Here is a 15,016-nt window from a genome sequence, read left to right as displayed (position 1 = left end):
TGAATTTTAAGGTTTTGTGCGACAAGATGCATGTTTGTTGGAGCTTGATGATAATCGCTCACTCTCTTGTCTCATGGTCCAGTTGAGCTGCAGCAGGTCTACGAGGTGGACTCTTTGGAGTATCTGGAAGCTCTGGAAACAGTGACGGACAAACTGGAGACCAGAGTGAACTTCTGCAAAGCTCATCTCATGATGATCACGTGCTTTGATGTGTCATCCAGACATCGGTAGATGGACGGAGGAACTGCCAGGTGGGGGACAACTTTGAATGATGAACTCACCTCAGTAATCCTCATGTGTCCTCTACTTGTAAGGAAGTAGAAGGACATACAGATGGAGGAAGGGGAGCATGACTCTATTCGACATATCGAACTGGCCTGTAAAGAAGAAGCAGCCTTCAAATAACCAACTTTACATGAGGAATGTATGTACCACCATACTGCCATCTTTTTTAACAAGTGTGACTGAGCACTTTTTCAAATTGACAAAAGAAGAGTCTGATGTTGTTGTGCAGTTTTTAAAAAGACCAAGAGAAAGGACAAATACACGCGATGACAAAAAGTGCCTTGTTAACATTTCAACAATACCATTATCCACATACTGTACAGTATGGTGCTAGCATCGTGAAATACCCAAAATATTACAGTAGTGTCTTTGAATTCATTGTCATTTCTTAATGTGATGTATTACTGTGGATCATTGTTTCCATATACTGTATGGTAACAACATACTCATACAGTACGTTTGCAGGACATTGGTTGTGAGGCTTAAAAAAAACAAAAAGGCCAACAGTGTGAACGCCATCTTATTTACAAAACTTAAAAGGGGACCAAAAATATGTTTTTGAAGTTTTATTATGGAGAAACTTCAGCACATAGTGTTTAAACAGGTACATGTACAAGTGAGGCTGTGTTCACACTTGTCGTTCAATACCCTGCTGGTCCACAACGACATGATAATAAATACATGGTGCGCATGTTTTTTTGGGGGTGGGAAATAAATCTTACATCAGGGGTGTCCAAACCATTTACACCAAGGGTTGCATACATTTTATTCTATATATTTATAGAAATATTTGAAGAAAAAAGCTTTGTTATTAGTTATTAGTATCAGCATTTCATCTTAGTATCTTTATATTGTGCCTTTTTGCTCAACTTTTCCTCATTCTTGCTGTTTTTTTTTTTTCTACAATGTGCTGCGAGCCAATTAAAAAAAGAACACAAATGGCCCCCGGGCTGCACATTGGCTGCACACCCCCGTCACGTATATCTTAGCTGCTAAACAGTTAGCATCATAACTCCTCCTTTGAGACACTTTCTCCAGCGTTTCTTTGTGACACGACTGCATCTCTCCAGGTCACTGGTGTGTGTGTGTGTGTGTGTGTGTGTGTGTGTGTGTGTGAGTGGCAGGAAGAAAAGCTTGGGCTTGCTTGCCAAAAAGTCATTTGGAGCCAGAAATTTTTCATTGGGGTGGACAAAGTGAGACCATTACTCACATACTGTAGGGGTGGCAATAAGTTGATACCTGGAATGTCTAGATGGCCAGTGGGGCGCCACCTGCTGTTTGGCATGTATACATCTCTTGGCCCCTGTACAAAAGACAACCCGTCTTTTTCAGACTTTCTTCTAGGGACTGTATTATATTGGGGTCAATACAAGAAAAACTGCAGACTGCTTATGCTATTTTTGTACCTGTCATGAAAAGCTTCTAAAATAGTTTTTTAGAAGCCCAGACAAACACAACCAGCAGAGAGACGGCACTTTTGATGCATTTGCTGTCATTTTAACATCGGTCTGTGCAGCGTTCACATTTGAGTCGGTCTGGGACCAAACCGAATTTGACAAGTGTGAGCACAGCCTTAATCTTGTTTATCACAGTGTTGTTTTTTGTCTAAAAGCAGCACATTTGGACCAAAATCCTGCAGGGCTCACTTATGTATACACACACACTATACAGTATATAGTATATATATATATATATATATATATATATATATATATATATATATATATGTACGTATATACCTTATACCAACCCCCTCAACGGATGTGATGTCTTTTACCATGTTTACAATTTTTGCAGCGTTAATAATCCACAAATGGACGCTTGTCTGGTACAGTATTTGTATCTGTGTTGTTCTTCTCTATTTGAAAAGAAAGAGAATGATTTGATTTGTGTGTATTTCATATTAGGGTGTCCCCTCTGAGTTGAAAGCAGATGAAACCATGTTTGTCGGGACTGTAGATCTGTAATTACCTCTTCTTGGGCAACATTCAGTGGAGATGAGCTGTTTTGGCAAATTTGCTGACATTATCCCCCTCGACCTGCAGTCGTGGATCTGCAAAGCATCAGCTAATGAAGCCCTCCTCGGCCTTTTATTCCGCAAATTTTCACAATTACAGGATGCCTCAGAGGGCTCTAAAAATGATAGTCATACATGGAAGTAAATATTACAAGTTGTTGACTATGAGGTATCCCTGGGACAAACTTGCAAATTGAGTCTTGGAATTTCGGCAAAAGGCAATAGTTTGCAGAAGGTCAAATTATGAAAACCATAAGTGGAGATATTGTGTTTAAAAAAAAAATATATATATAAATATATTAATATATAAGTAAACAAAAGAAAGATAACAGCTAAATGAAGAAGCAGTGATTTCTGTAGTGTTCCATGTCTTTCTAAGATGATTTTATATTACTCTCCTTGGTGCTTGAGATGTTTATGCTCTAAATGTTTGTACAAATGTAAATATCCCAATGAGTGAAAGTTTAAAATAGGAGAAATAACCTTTAAATTGCCTATTCTACATGATCACCATCACAGCTTTGCTACTTCACATTTGTTCCTTGAGGTGTTAAACGTATTCCAGATTGGAGGCCAAGTACTGGTCCGTGATGGGTTGGACCTTTTCAAGGCCAGCTGACTAAGTGAAAGTCATTTATGGCATGGCAAAGTCATCTAGCGTCAAAACTACAGGCATGTTTGATCGACTGGCTCTGTGATGGGTTTATAAACAGAAGGTGCAACATCGGAATGTTTCCTATTTTGTCTCTCAGTGGATAAGAGTGTTTATGTTAGCTCAGCAGGGCAGGAAAGAGTCATTTATTAAGGTGTATTTATTTCAATATTTTAAAGGTTACTATGCATTTAAGATGAAAACAACCCTGTATATATGTTGCTGAGCCCATTGCATATATTAAGTACAGTTAAGACCAAAATGATTCATACCCTGGCCATTTTTAGCTGGTGTTACATTTGTCTTATTTTAGCGTTTAGCTGGAAATGACACCAGAAAAATGTAAATGACTTGTTCATACCCTTTCTCAATGCATGCATTTCAATATCAAGTTAATTTAGCAAAAATACACATAATTACATGTGCAAAGTGCATTTCAGGGCACATTGTTAGGGAAATGAGGATGTACATAACTACATTCAAAAGGAATAAAGTAACATTATATATTAAAACAGCACTAAATAGGATGACTAAATAAGATATTATAGCAGTGTAGTCACTAGATACCAAAGAGGAAGATAGATGCTTTTTAAAATAGTTCTATAAAAAAAAAGTCACGCATTTATGAAATACAGTGTTCCCTCGCTCCATCGCGGTTCACCTTTCGCAAACTGACTGTCTCGCGGATTTTTTTGTTGTGTATGAACGCGGTTAGAGGCCGAGCCTGGCCCTTTAAGAAGAATTGCACTGTGGGAAGTTGAGTATTGTAGTTCTGTGCTTTAGCACGAGGCGGCGGTGTTCTCTCTGTTCTCTCTGCACCGCCTATTTTCTGTGGCCTGATTGGCTGTAGACCATTGTCAATCAATCAATCTCCTCCTTGCCGTCTCTTGTTGCGTTCATGGCTAGCAAACTAGCTAACCATGTGAGCTGCTTGCTAACTGCCAATACTGTAAACAATAGAAGAAACAGATGAAGCTAACCGTGTGTGACTCTGAACGCTGTATGGTTGCTGTTTTCTCCCTGTCAAAAACCACAATGTGGACGAAATGCACCTGAAAGGCAGAGGAAACCAGCCATCACACAAAAAATTGGACTTCCGGACATGCTGAAGGAAGGCAGAAGTTACGCGGCTGTAGGGCACCATTATGGGTTACTGTAAATGAATCTTCGGTTCATGGAGGACGAGGAGGAGGAGTAAAACACGACGACAGAAGCAATATGTTTTAACAAGGATACAAAAACGCCACAGCCAAACGGCGCCACGACGAACAGGCACGGCCAAATGAGTGAAATACACGACTCACTTAATAATTTTTTGTGTCCAATGGGTTGATCATTAAAATTTAAAAAAAATTCGAACTTGAAACAAAAAAGAAAAGTGAGAAATGTTAATGCCTGTCTGAGAAACGTGTATAAAGTGTCTGGTGAGGGGGTTTACAGCCTTAAAACATATATAATCATTGTCAAAAAAAATTAAATAAAAATAAAGTTGGCTACTTCACGGATTTCACTTTTTACGAGCTATTTTGGGAACGTATCCCCCGCGATAAACGAAGGAACACTCTATTTTAATTTATATATTTTTCCCCACCCTGAATAAGTCTGCAACCTACTTTTTGGTCCAGAGAATCCTTGCTCAAAATTATGCATAAAGAAGTTATGGCGTTTACTAAAAATTGTCAGATAAAATCACAGATGTGAACATTTTCCAATATGTGGAAACCAATAAAAATGGTGAATAGGTTTCATTCATCCTGGGGATATTGAATGGATTGCAACTGCACTGTTTAGTTTGTCTTGGAAAGCATTTTGCTTCTCATCTGAGCAGGCTTCATCAGTTCATGCTCCAAGACTAGATAGGACAGCCCAAGTCTTCTATGGACAACTTCAACAGTCCCAACAGCTAAAATTGGCCAAGGTATTAAATATTTTGGGGCTCAACTGTACAATATATACTGAACACATATCATTTATATAAACAATTTTTTTTTTACTTCTTTACTTCGTCTATTTAGTGACTTCTGTTGCTTTAAAAAAAAAAACATGCACACACATTGTACTGTATTTAACATGATGGTGGGTTAGTGGCGCATGCATATCGCCAATGTGAAGATGCTATGTGTGAGATTTATTTCATGAGTCAGAAAGACATTTTCAACTGTCTGATGTCAACTTTCAGGAATAGTGTTTTATATACAGCAAGTGATTAATCACGAGGTACTTCAAGTGAGCTTATGTGTTGTATGTGAAGCTGACACACAGCATCTGAAGTGCAAGGTGATGATGCCTGAACGATGACCAAATTTTCCCAATTTACAAAAAAGAAAAACGTCCTTTACTTGTGATTATTTCTAGTGGTCGGTATTTCTGTTTAAAGTTTGTCAGTTGTAAGTGCCAATCCCGTTCTGCAGAAAGAACGGGTGGAGATCTGCGCTCGCTCGGTGTGGAAAAACAAGTATGTGATGTGCGATGTTCTCTGTGCATGATTCAAGGCTGGAACGTCTTTGACACAGCGTGTTGCTGGAGGAACGTGATGGGGGAATGTAAATAAAGGAATGTATTCAACCTATTGTGCCTGTGCCATGTGCCTTGCTTGCTTTACAAATAGTACACACAATAGCATTGTTGCAGCAATTTTAAATAAGTCTCCCTTCCTGACTTCTTTTTTGCTTAGGCATGTTTGTCACAAACAAATCTAAATATCAGTCAGTGACAACACAACTGAACACAAAATACAATTTTTAAATGAAACTTGTGTGTGTTTGATGTTGATGTTTGGTGATCTGAAACATTTAAGTGTGACAAACATGCCAAAAACTAAGAAATCAGGAAGGGGGAAAACACTTTTTCACACCACTGTATATAATCCTCCATCTTGGCAGTCAAAAGTCATTCAATCAGCAGAGCCTAAAAACATCTTGAATGCATTTGACTTTCTGCTAGCTAGTGATGCTGCTGTCAAAAAAACAAACAAAAACAAACCCTGCTACCTTTTCCTCTATGGAAATGGATGCAGCGGTACTGCAAGTGCCTCCTGTAAGACATTTCTATGTATTTTAATGTTGGATTAGCAAAAAATAATGATGTCACACTTGCTGTACCTTAAAGACATGACACGTGCTGGTGTATAATAGATGTTTCTGCCACGATCTGTTTCTGCCATCATCCACCTCAGTGTGCAGTGTGACTGTATGCAGGCACGGCGGCAGCAGCCTCACTTGATCAGGACGTGCAAATGAAGCTTTGTTAAAAAGGATTGGATTCGTACAGAGAATACATTACATATACACAGTTCAATGACAAATATTAGTTTATGTTAGTATTCATTTCTGCCTCACCTGACTGCACGTCGCTGCTCTTGGAACATGATGACAAAGTCATGTTTGCATCACAACACACACAGTAACACAGTTCTTGGAAGAACAGTGAGTCAAACCTGTGATCGTCCTATTTCTTGCCGCTGTATCACTTGAGCCATGATGCTGAGGTGTCTCCGTCATCGTCAGAACGACATCCTTTTTGAAGACATAATGGGGTTTAACCTGCAGACTAGTAGGCTAGATTTAAGGGTAAGACCAATGAAAATCATTTTGTGCCCTTTTTTTTTTTTTTTGATGGAACCTGACTGTCTGCTGTCTGCAGGGGGGGGTCTTGAATCTAATTTGAAGCATTCTGGCAAGTGAGAGACAGAAGGTGACAGGCAGCCAGAGAAAAAGAGTGATGGCAGTAAATCATACTTAATGGTCTGTAAAAGACGATGGGAGAAAGAGTGCAATACTAAATAGAAAGAGAAAAAACACTGACAAGAGAAATGGCGTTAGAGGCAGTTGTACTGTGATCTATCTGTTCCAGCTCTGGGTTCAGCTTTGCTTTTTTCATTTATTCTGCTCACCTGTAGTTGCCTCTGTAAAAAAAGCCAAAAGGTGTTAGTTATACTTTATTATAACCAGCTTGAGTAGGAATGTACCACAAGTGCATACAGTATTGGCTACACGGAAAACTACAACTACAATCATAAACCATTTTTATTCAAAAGAAAGGCAAAATTGTAGATTGGATCAAATTATCATATACATTTATTGAATACAAACACTGAAAGTGATGTACATTTATAAGAATGCTAATAAAATACGATACTATAAGTGGAAAAATCGAACATACTGTATTGTAAATGTTAACACAATCAAATAAACACAATCTCCTTTCATCGCTGCGTGGCCTACAAAATCAAATAACTGCCGGGGTCTCTAATTAACGCAGAGTCAAAACACACTGGCTTTAACAGCTGTGGCTGTGGGCAACCTCCTGACTTAGTTTTTTTTGTTGTTGTTAACTCCAGACACTTGCTGTACTGTCTATAACGAACTCATTGGCTGTATTAATGCTGGATGAGCAGTTTGCTCCTTACCAACATTGCAGCACTGGTTCTGTTGTTGCTGTGTTGTACAATATACTTGTTAAGCTATATTTTACTTTCCACTTTCTCATGCACTCCAATTAATTGTTAAAGTAAAAAAAAGTTGTTAAATATAATGAGTTTTCCATTGCCCGTTCCCAATTAACGCCCCATTCTCGTTGCGGTTTAGGTAAAGGTCTATAAGCTCTATAAATAGAGCATTTACAGTAGTAAACAATGATTCCCAACTAGCTGTACGGAAGCAAATTGCAGCGGAACGTGGAAACATTTAATTTCCAAGATAAGTCAATATTCTCAGTCATTTCAGATCATGCCAGACAATTAAAGGGAAGGTGTGCGCTACAACTAGTTTCCCAGGGAGACAATAAACTTTGGCACATGTGCACCAAAAATGATAACAGTTGCGCTACATTCTATTTGAATTGAGTGACGGGGTACTCATGGTATGGCAAAAAGACAAAAAAGGCTGGTAAACGCTGGTATACAAGACAAATAACCATATTGAAGTACCATGTACTCACATCTGACTTTTTTACATGTTGAGAGCATGTGTAGCGAGCAAGTGCCAGACAATTAAAACCTTTTATTTGTAACGTTAAAACAAACACAATGTCAGTGTAATCCTCACATAACCCGACGAAAACACAATTTTCCCTCGCAGAGGAAATGTTGTCATCGCTTTCTCACAAAGAGTGTATGTGTGTGTGTGTGTGAGAGACAGAAGTAATACCACACTCCATCACAGACAATCTACACGCTTAACACACGCTGACAGAAGAAGCCACAAAAACAGGGATTACCGTGGGAAGCGTGTGTGTGTGAGATGGAAGATGGACGTTATGAGAGGCTTTCTAACAGAAACAAACACACACAGGATGCATTCATCGCAATGGTATCTAAAGCTGACAAGATCCTTAAAACACACACACACACGCACACGCACACACACACGCAAATGCACACAGAAGGAAGAGTATTGTCTGTATGACATCACACAAAAAATAGGTGCCTTAAATCAGTGATTCTCCACTGATAATTCGGGACCCAAAAGTGGGTTGCGGATCCATCCTGGGTGGGTATAATAATAAGTAATAAATGAGAATAATAAGTAATAATTTATTTTACCAGGAAGTAATTTTACACATACAACTACTTTTTTTTTTTAAAGTAAAAAGGAGCAATATTGTAGTTCTACCTCCTTAATATACTGTATGTAGTACTCATTGCACATTTAGAAGTGAAATATCTGATTTTGTGGTCTTATTTAGTACAATGTACCTGCATTTGCTTGATTTGACTGAAATAAAAGTGGGTTGCAACATAATGACACATGTGGATCCCAGGTTGACACCATTTGAGAACCCCCGCCTTAAATCAGCACTTTTCACCTTATGTTGGAAGTTTTATTGTCTCTACTGTTGCGTCATCATTACTGATCCATCTCAAAGCGACATTCTTCCATCTTGACCAACAAGTCAGCCACCAAAGGGTGATCAATACCGTGGGTGATCTGTAGGACTGCAAAGGCCTGGTGGACAAACAGACAAGCTTTAAAATGATTGACATTTTAAAAGGCAAACAAGGTAAAATGTACTGCCAACAAACCACATTGTTACCGACATTTCTAGTATACTGATACTTGTTACCAAGGGACAGACTATCACAAATTATAGTATAACAGTAGGGGTGTCAAGACCTTGAGATCAAAACGTGATGAGATTTCTCGTTCAGAAAAAAACAAAAAATAAATAAATGTCTAGCGATAAATAAACAATTTAATCACAAATAGAAATGAATTAGATAATTGTGCCGGCCTCCATATATTGATTGCCATGTGTATGCGTGTCTGTTTTCTTTGTCTCTCGCCTCCAAACAAGCAAGAGGAGAGTTCACCCTGTGCATTGGTACATTGACACCGAGACGCAATCAACGGTTTTCAAATGGATTGATACTTCTTATCAGTCATATAGTCACTTTTTCCATGTGGGGGGAGAAGTGGTGCCGCTAGCATGCTGCATGCCCCAAGCAAAAAGAGTGGACACTCTTGAGGAGCAATGCAAGCCAATGAAATTAGTAGAAAGATGCACAAGCAGAAATTAGGAGGACAAAAAATATCGCAAAGAAATAGAGACTCTGGCTGTTGCAAGTCTGTCTAGGGAGGGGCGGTCGCTGTGTGTGACTGGCCAATCACAGAGCGTGAAGAGTGACTACATAAGTGGTTACCCAAGGACTTTCCTTCATCACAATTACAGACAATGATGAGCTGTACTCGTTTCATACTCGTACTCTGCAAAAATGCATTACCCGTAACAGATACTCGTCTAAAACGAGTTTCCGGCTCATCCCTAAAAATTAGTTTGAAAGTGGTGGTGGTGGCAACATAAAAGGCAACAAAACGAACTTGCCAGCCTCACACATATCCACCCAACCCAGTTTTCCCATCTGGGAAAAAAAAACCCATACCGAAAGTAAATCAACAGTAGATCGACAAGGTAAATACAAACGGAACAGCGCAAAATGGTGTGTGTTCACAAAGAGTGTCGTTTAATACATGGCAAAAGAAATGCTGCTCTTTAATACAGTTGAAAAGCGAACATTTCAAGTAATCCTCCAAAATGTTTTATACACAATACAACGCCACAACTTTACAGAATGAAAAATGAAATATTAAAGGAAATATAGCATTATGATATTATATATTACCATAACTTTAGTATTTTATTTGGTCTCAAAAAATGTTGACAATAATATTGTTTGGTGTCCATTCGTGGGACAAGAAACATTTCAAAACACACCTGCATTGTTTTGGGACTCGGTTAATATCATTTTTTAAAATTGTACTTTTCTTAAAATCTCATCTCTTGTAGACCCGATCTCGTGTATCGTCTCATCTCGTGACACCCCTTCAGAACAGTAATCCATGCTTGCACAAACGTAAACATAGTTCTCACACAGACCTGTTTGAATGTTTCCAGAGCATCCTTAACGCGCTCCAAATAATGTTGCAGCTTTGCAACTCTCATCAGCTGGATTCCATGGACAGGATGGGGATGAGTGTAGTACTGTCTTTAGAAGAGATGAAGTAAACATGACACAACATGGGCAAAACAACAAAACCAACAAGATCCAGTTAATTAGTTTTACATCCACAAATGCTATTAAAATCTGGTAGGAAATGTTGCATGATTGACAGTCAGGAGTTCTAATATTATCTGTTGGCTATGTAAACATTCACTCTTGTATCAAGCTTTTAAGATATTTTGCATAATAGTACTGCATTTCCTCATGCAGGGTCAGAGGTGTTCATTGACTTACCTGCAGATAGTACCAGGTGTTCATGTGGTAATGTGTTTTATTGCATAACAGCGACTTGTTGGTTGTTCAGGTTATTTCAATGTGTTCATAGCTGTCAGGTGAAACCATCACAAGCCCACTTTGTGTGCATGTGCATGTTCATGAGCAATCTACCAACCACACTCTAACACGGCAGAGAGCTTTACTCAAACAACAGGTACAGTACGGGTTCTCGTCTAGTGCGCCGTAAAAGCTTCCTGTCTAACTCCTCACTATATTGGTCTTTCCCCCAATCTCTCATTGAGAAAAATAACACTCCTCTGCACACAGCAGCACTTAAAACTGTGTGTAAAATGCAGCTTTACAGATGTCAGGTCTGCTCTGCAGGCGGTAAGTGTCACATGGTGGTATCAGATGCCACCGGAAGGATAATTAAAGCTTAGTGGCTCCGATATTTGTGTTTAGGCTTATATTAGTTTTAGTGGTAACCTAGACCAAGGGTCGGCAACCTTTAGCATCAAAAGAGCCATTTTGCCTCCTCTCCCAGTTAAAAAAAAAAAAGGTCTGGAGCGGAAAAACTTGTAAAAGTTATAATCTTTTTCTCATTTTACCTGTTACAACAACAGAATTCAACTAACAGAAGTTCAGATTTGCCTGTGTAGGACTATAATTTTAACACTGAACTACTGTATGCAGGCTCTTTTGAGTCATTCCCGTGTTTGTGTAAAAGGTTGCCGACCACTGACCTACACCTTGATTGGGGCATGGTGTCTAAAAGAGCAGAGGACGCTATTTGAGGAAATATGGCACATGCACCAAGTCCATCAGTGCATTAAAAGGGTAAGGCGGGCATATAAACAACACATACAATAATATGGACGCAAACAGCTTGGTAAGAGGAGTGAGAGAAATAACAGCTGCTTGTAGTTGTTTCTTTGCACAGTGTTACAGTTCCAAATACACCCAGCACTGTCTACACACATACACAAACAAACATCAACACATTAAAGTAGAAGAAAAAAAAAAAAGCATGAATTCACTGTACAAACTCACATTCCAGGTGCTCCTGTATACACAGTGTACACAATGCTAGAGTGGATTTATTCACAAAGTCATTTGGACATACTGTACATGTGCATCCCATTAGTATTCATTTGCAAATGTGAGAGAATACATATATGCACACTGCAGTGTGTGTTATATTTGCAGCTTTCCTGCAAATGAATATGAATCTTTTATGATGTCATAGACGGTGCCTAGCGCACATGGTGCACAACATTGTGTAAAAAAGGTCTTTAAAAGCAGGCAGTTAAGGCAGTCATGATAAACACCCACCAGGGTTTTTATTTTTTGGGGAGGAGGTAAACAACTCAGTTCTCCAGACACTAATTTACCCGAGTCAACCCATCCTGTCTAATCTCTTCCATTTTTTTCCTTCTCCTATTATCATGGTCTCTCTCCTTCTTGTTTATATTTGTACTCTTTGGCTCGCTAGTCGCGGGGATTAAAGTGGGTGATGCGCTCCATTCTTCCTTCAGTCCTCCCTCTTAAGTCTTTCCCTTTTATTTCCTCCTCTCTCTCCCACATCCTCGACTGTCTTGATTAGGAATGCAAAATGATTTGATGCAACCTCGGTAAAGCCGCAACAAAATGCTCCAGATGAAGCAGAGTGTGACTAAAACCCCTCTCCAGGGTTGGATCAATCTCCGCCTCTGCTGGTACAAGCCTAAATTGGAGTGATTTCATGTGAGTGAGCTGACCCAAGAGATCATTAGGCTGAACAATAACCTTGCACACACAACAAAGTGGATGTGAAGAGACTTCTCTGAGGGGTCAAGAGACGCCCCTGGACAATAATGGGTCAGGTCATGGACACGGTTGAGGAGGTTGGTGACTTAATGTGAGGGTGAGCACTAATAAACAAAATCAGCTCACAAAATGGACAATTTTTTGGAAGAAAAAATATAATTTATTTTTTATATAATTAATTTATATAATTTACTATATTTATACATGACTATTTATGTACGTTATACATGTATATCAGGGGTGCATATATATATACACACACACACATACATATATATATATATATAATCCTATATATATATATATATATATATATATATATATATATATATATATATATATATATATATATATATACATGCCCTGCGATTGGCTGGCGACCAGTCCAGGGTGTACCCCGCCTGTCGCCCGAAGTCAGCTGGGATAGGCTCCAGCATGCCCCCGCGACCCTAATGAGGAAGAAGCGGTATAGAAAATGGATGGATGGATGGATATATATACACACATACATATATATACATACATATATATACATACATACATATACATATATATATATACATACATATATATACACACACAAACACACACATACTGTACATATATAAATATACATATATATAAATAAAATCTAACAAGTACCCTTTGAAACTACTATCCTAAATACTAATGATTAGTATTTCACATTCACAGTTTCAAAGTTTATAGGTAAACAAAGTAGTTGATGTCATTCAATAATTCAGTTCAATATGGCAATAAAGATAATTACACACGATTCCCCAACAGTTACATAACATAACATGTACATAACCTGAGTAGTATTTCAGTCAAAATAGCCATGTAGTGTTCATTAGACACACAGTTCATGTGCTATCAAACATTACAAATATACAAGAAATGGAAATGATTATGCAAACGACAATTCAGCCGAAGTCAAGGCAACATTATTATTATAAAGGTTTCAGCAACGGGAACATCTCCAATTAATCATGAAATAATACTTTAAGAAACGGAAGTGTAGAAAACACGCATTTCTATAGTGCAGTTCAGGACGTCAAGCAAAGCCATCAAACAATTCACTTTTTTTCTACATAACTAGCCGCTACAAGTGAACGGATATATTTTGCTGTAGCCGAGTTAGTTTATGCGTAATCAGAATGATAAAGATGAAAGTTGCATCTCCGTGTGTAGCTTGAGACGTGTGTTCACCACTTAATCGTTGCCGTGGGGGAGCAACAGATAATTAGGAGGGGAGCTTAATGTCAGCTGACTGATGTCATATGACATCTACAAAGTGACGTTTATGCGATCGACCCAATCGACGTAATGAGCACCCCTGCTTTCAAGTAGTTGGTGTACAGTTTGTATAACAGTAGGATGTAAAGTGAAAATGAGTTGACACACAGCCATTATTGTCTAAACGTGGTGGTGGTAGTGTTATGCTCTGGGGCTGCCTGTTGCTGGCACTGGGAAGCTGCGGTTCATTCCAGCATGTGTTGTCAAGTATTATTATTTTTTACTGTGCCAATGAAATATTCTCTTAACGGCAGTTCCAAATTCAGCAATATGGTTTTGGCTTAAAGTAACATATGTAATAAGCTGACCTCAGAAAATGCTTGAAAATTATTTTGAAGGTATCGCTGACCTGTAATGGGGTGGGGACATTTTCTCTGTGGCCTCCCAAATGACCTATTTTAGTCTGCTAGAATATTAGTGGACCAATCAAGAACATCTCATTTGTTTTAGCACTAAAATTGGTGTTCGTATAACGACCTTCATTTTATTTGTCAAAACGTGATGCTGAACACAAACGGATCATGTTCAGTTCTTAGGAGTTCCTAGGAAAGAAAAAAACAAAAAGCAAAACCTTACACCTTACTCACACCAGGGTTTCTAAAGTAATTTTTTAAAAGTTAGATTTCAAGGCAATGTATAAGGAAAAAATAGGAATCCAAGGGAATTTACAAGAGTTCATCTGAATTGGACATTTGCAACATTACTTGATCGTCTATAAAAGGAAATTTAAATGTTGGTGGAAAAAAACTCTGTATCTTACAAAACAATGTTAGCTATTGGGGTATATGATATTAAAATATTGTATTAAATGTTTACATGCCACAAATAAAAATCAGTACATAAATCAATAAACTTAAACATACTTTTAGAGTAAATGTGTCTTAAGATATTGGCACAGTATGTCTGCTGATGACAAACTAAAAAATAATTGATTTATGTATTTCTATTATTGCTATGAAATATTGAAGTTTGCAAAAAATAAAAATAAAAATTAATTTTCCAGTTAACTTATTAATTCCCATGGAAGAAGTCCTACCTGTCCAACTGGTTATTTACAAAATTGCCCAAATGTCCCTTTCTATGTCAAATGTCCTAATTTATATAAAAAAAAGGTCCACTTTGGTGTCCATCACTCCAAGACAACAAAACAGCACACTGTGAATATGTGTTTGTTCATTTGTTAACTTTCATCTAAAATCAGCTGCACTCTGTAGTGGCATTTGATGTAATTGAATACAAATCCTAA

General features: G+C 38.2%; 2 protein-coding genes across 15 annotated transcripts in view; one reads left to right on the top strand and one right to left on the bottom strand.

Moving 5' to 3' along the window:
- kif26ba (kinesin family member 26Ba) overlaps positions 1-5,541 on the top strand; it is an 89,817-nt gene extending 84,276 nt beyond the window's left edge. For all 6 annotated transcript variants that reach the window (XM_054769648.1, XM_054769644.1, XM_054769647.1 and 3 more), the window contains exon 28: positions 83-5,541. In XM_054769648.1, the coding sequence (XP_054625623.1) occupies positions 83-231 (149 nt within the window). In that variant the 3' untranslated portion in view covers positions 232-5,541. The remainder of the gene's footprint in view (positions 1-82) is intronic.
- Positions 1-15,016, bottom strand: part of smyd3 (SET and MYND domain containing 3) — a 75,018-nt gene that overhangs the window by 4,889 nt on the left and 55,113 nt on the right. For 3 of the 9 annotated variants that reach the window (XR_008569726.1, XR_008569731.1, XR_008569729.1), the window contains 5 exons: positions 10,329-10,437; positions 8,760-8,899; positions 6,056-6,858; positions 5,945-5,988; positions 63-377 (listed from right to left, as the gene is read on the bottom strand). Coding sequence is in view for 2 of the 9 variants with exons in the window: in XM_054769657.1 (XP_054625632.1) it covers positions 8,801-8,899; positions 10,329-10,437 (208 nt within the window). In the remaining 7 variants the exon portion in view is untranslated. Of the gene's footprint in view, positions 1-62; positions 378-5,944; positions 6,859-7,012; positions 8,900-10,328; positions 10,438-15,016 lie in introns of those variants that run through there. The other 6 variants (XR_008569727.1, XR_008569728.1, XR_008569730.1 and 3 more) reach the window with 6 other exon arrangements.

The sequence above is a fragment of the Dunckerocampus dactyliophorus genome, chromosome 3 (assembly GCF_027744805.1).
Source record: "Dunckerocampus dactyliophorus isolate RoL2022-P2 chromosome 3, RoL_Ddac_1.1, whole genome shotgun sequence".
NCBI classification, from domain to species: domain Eukaryota; kingdom Metazoa; phylum Chordata; class Actinopteri; order Syngnathiformes; family Syngnathidae; genus Dunckerocampus; species Dunckerocampus dactyliophorus.
This window is presented reverse-complemented; position numbering and strand designations above follow the sequence as displayed.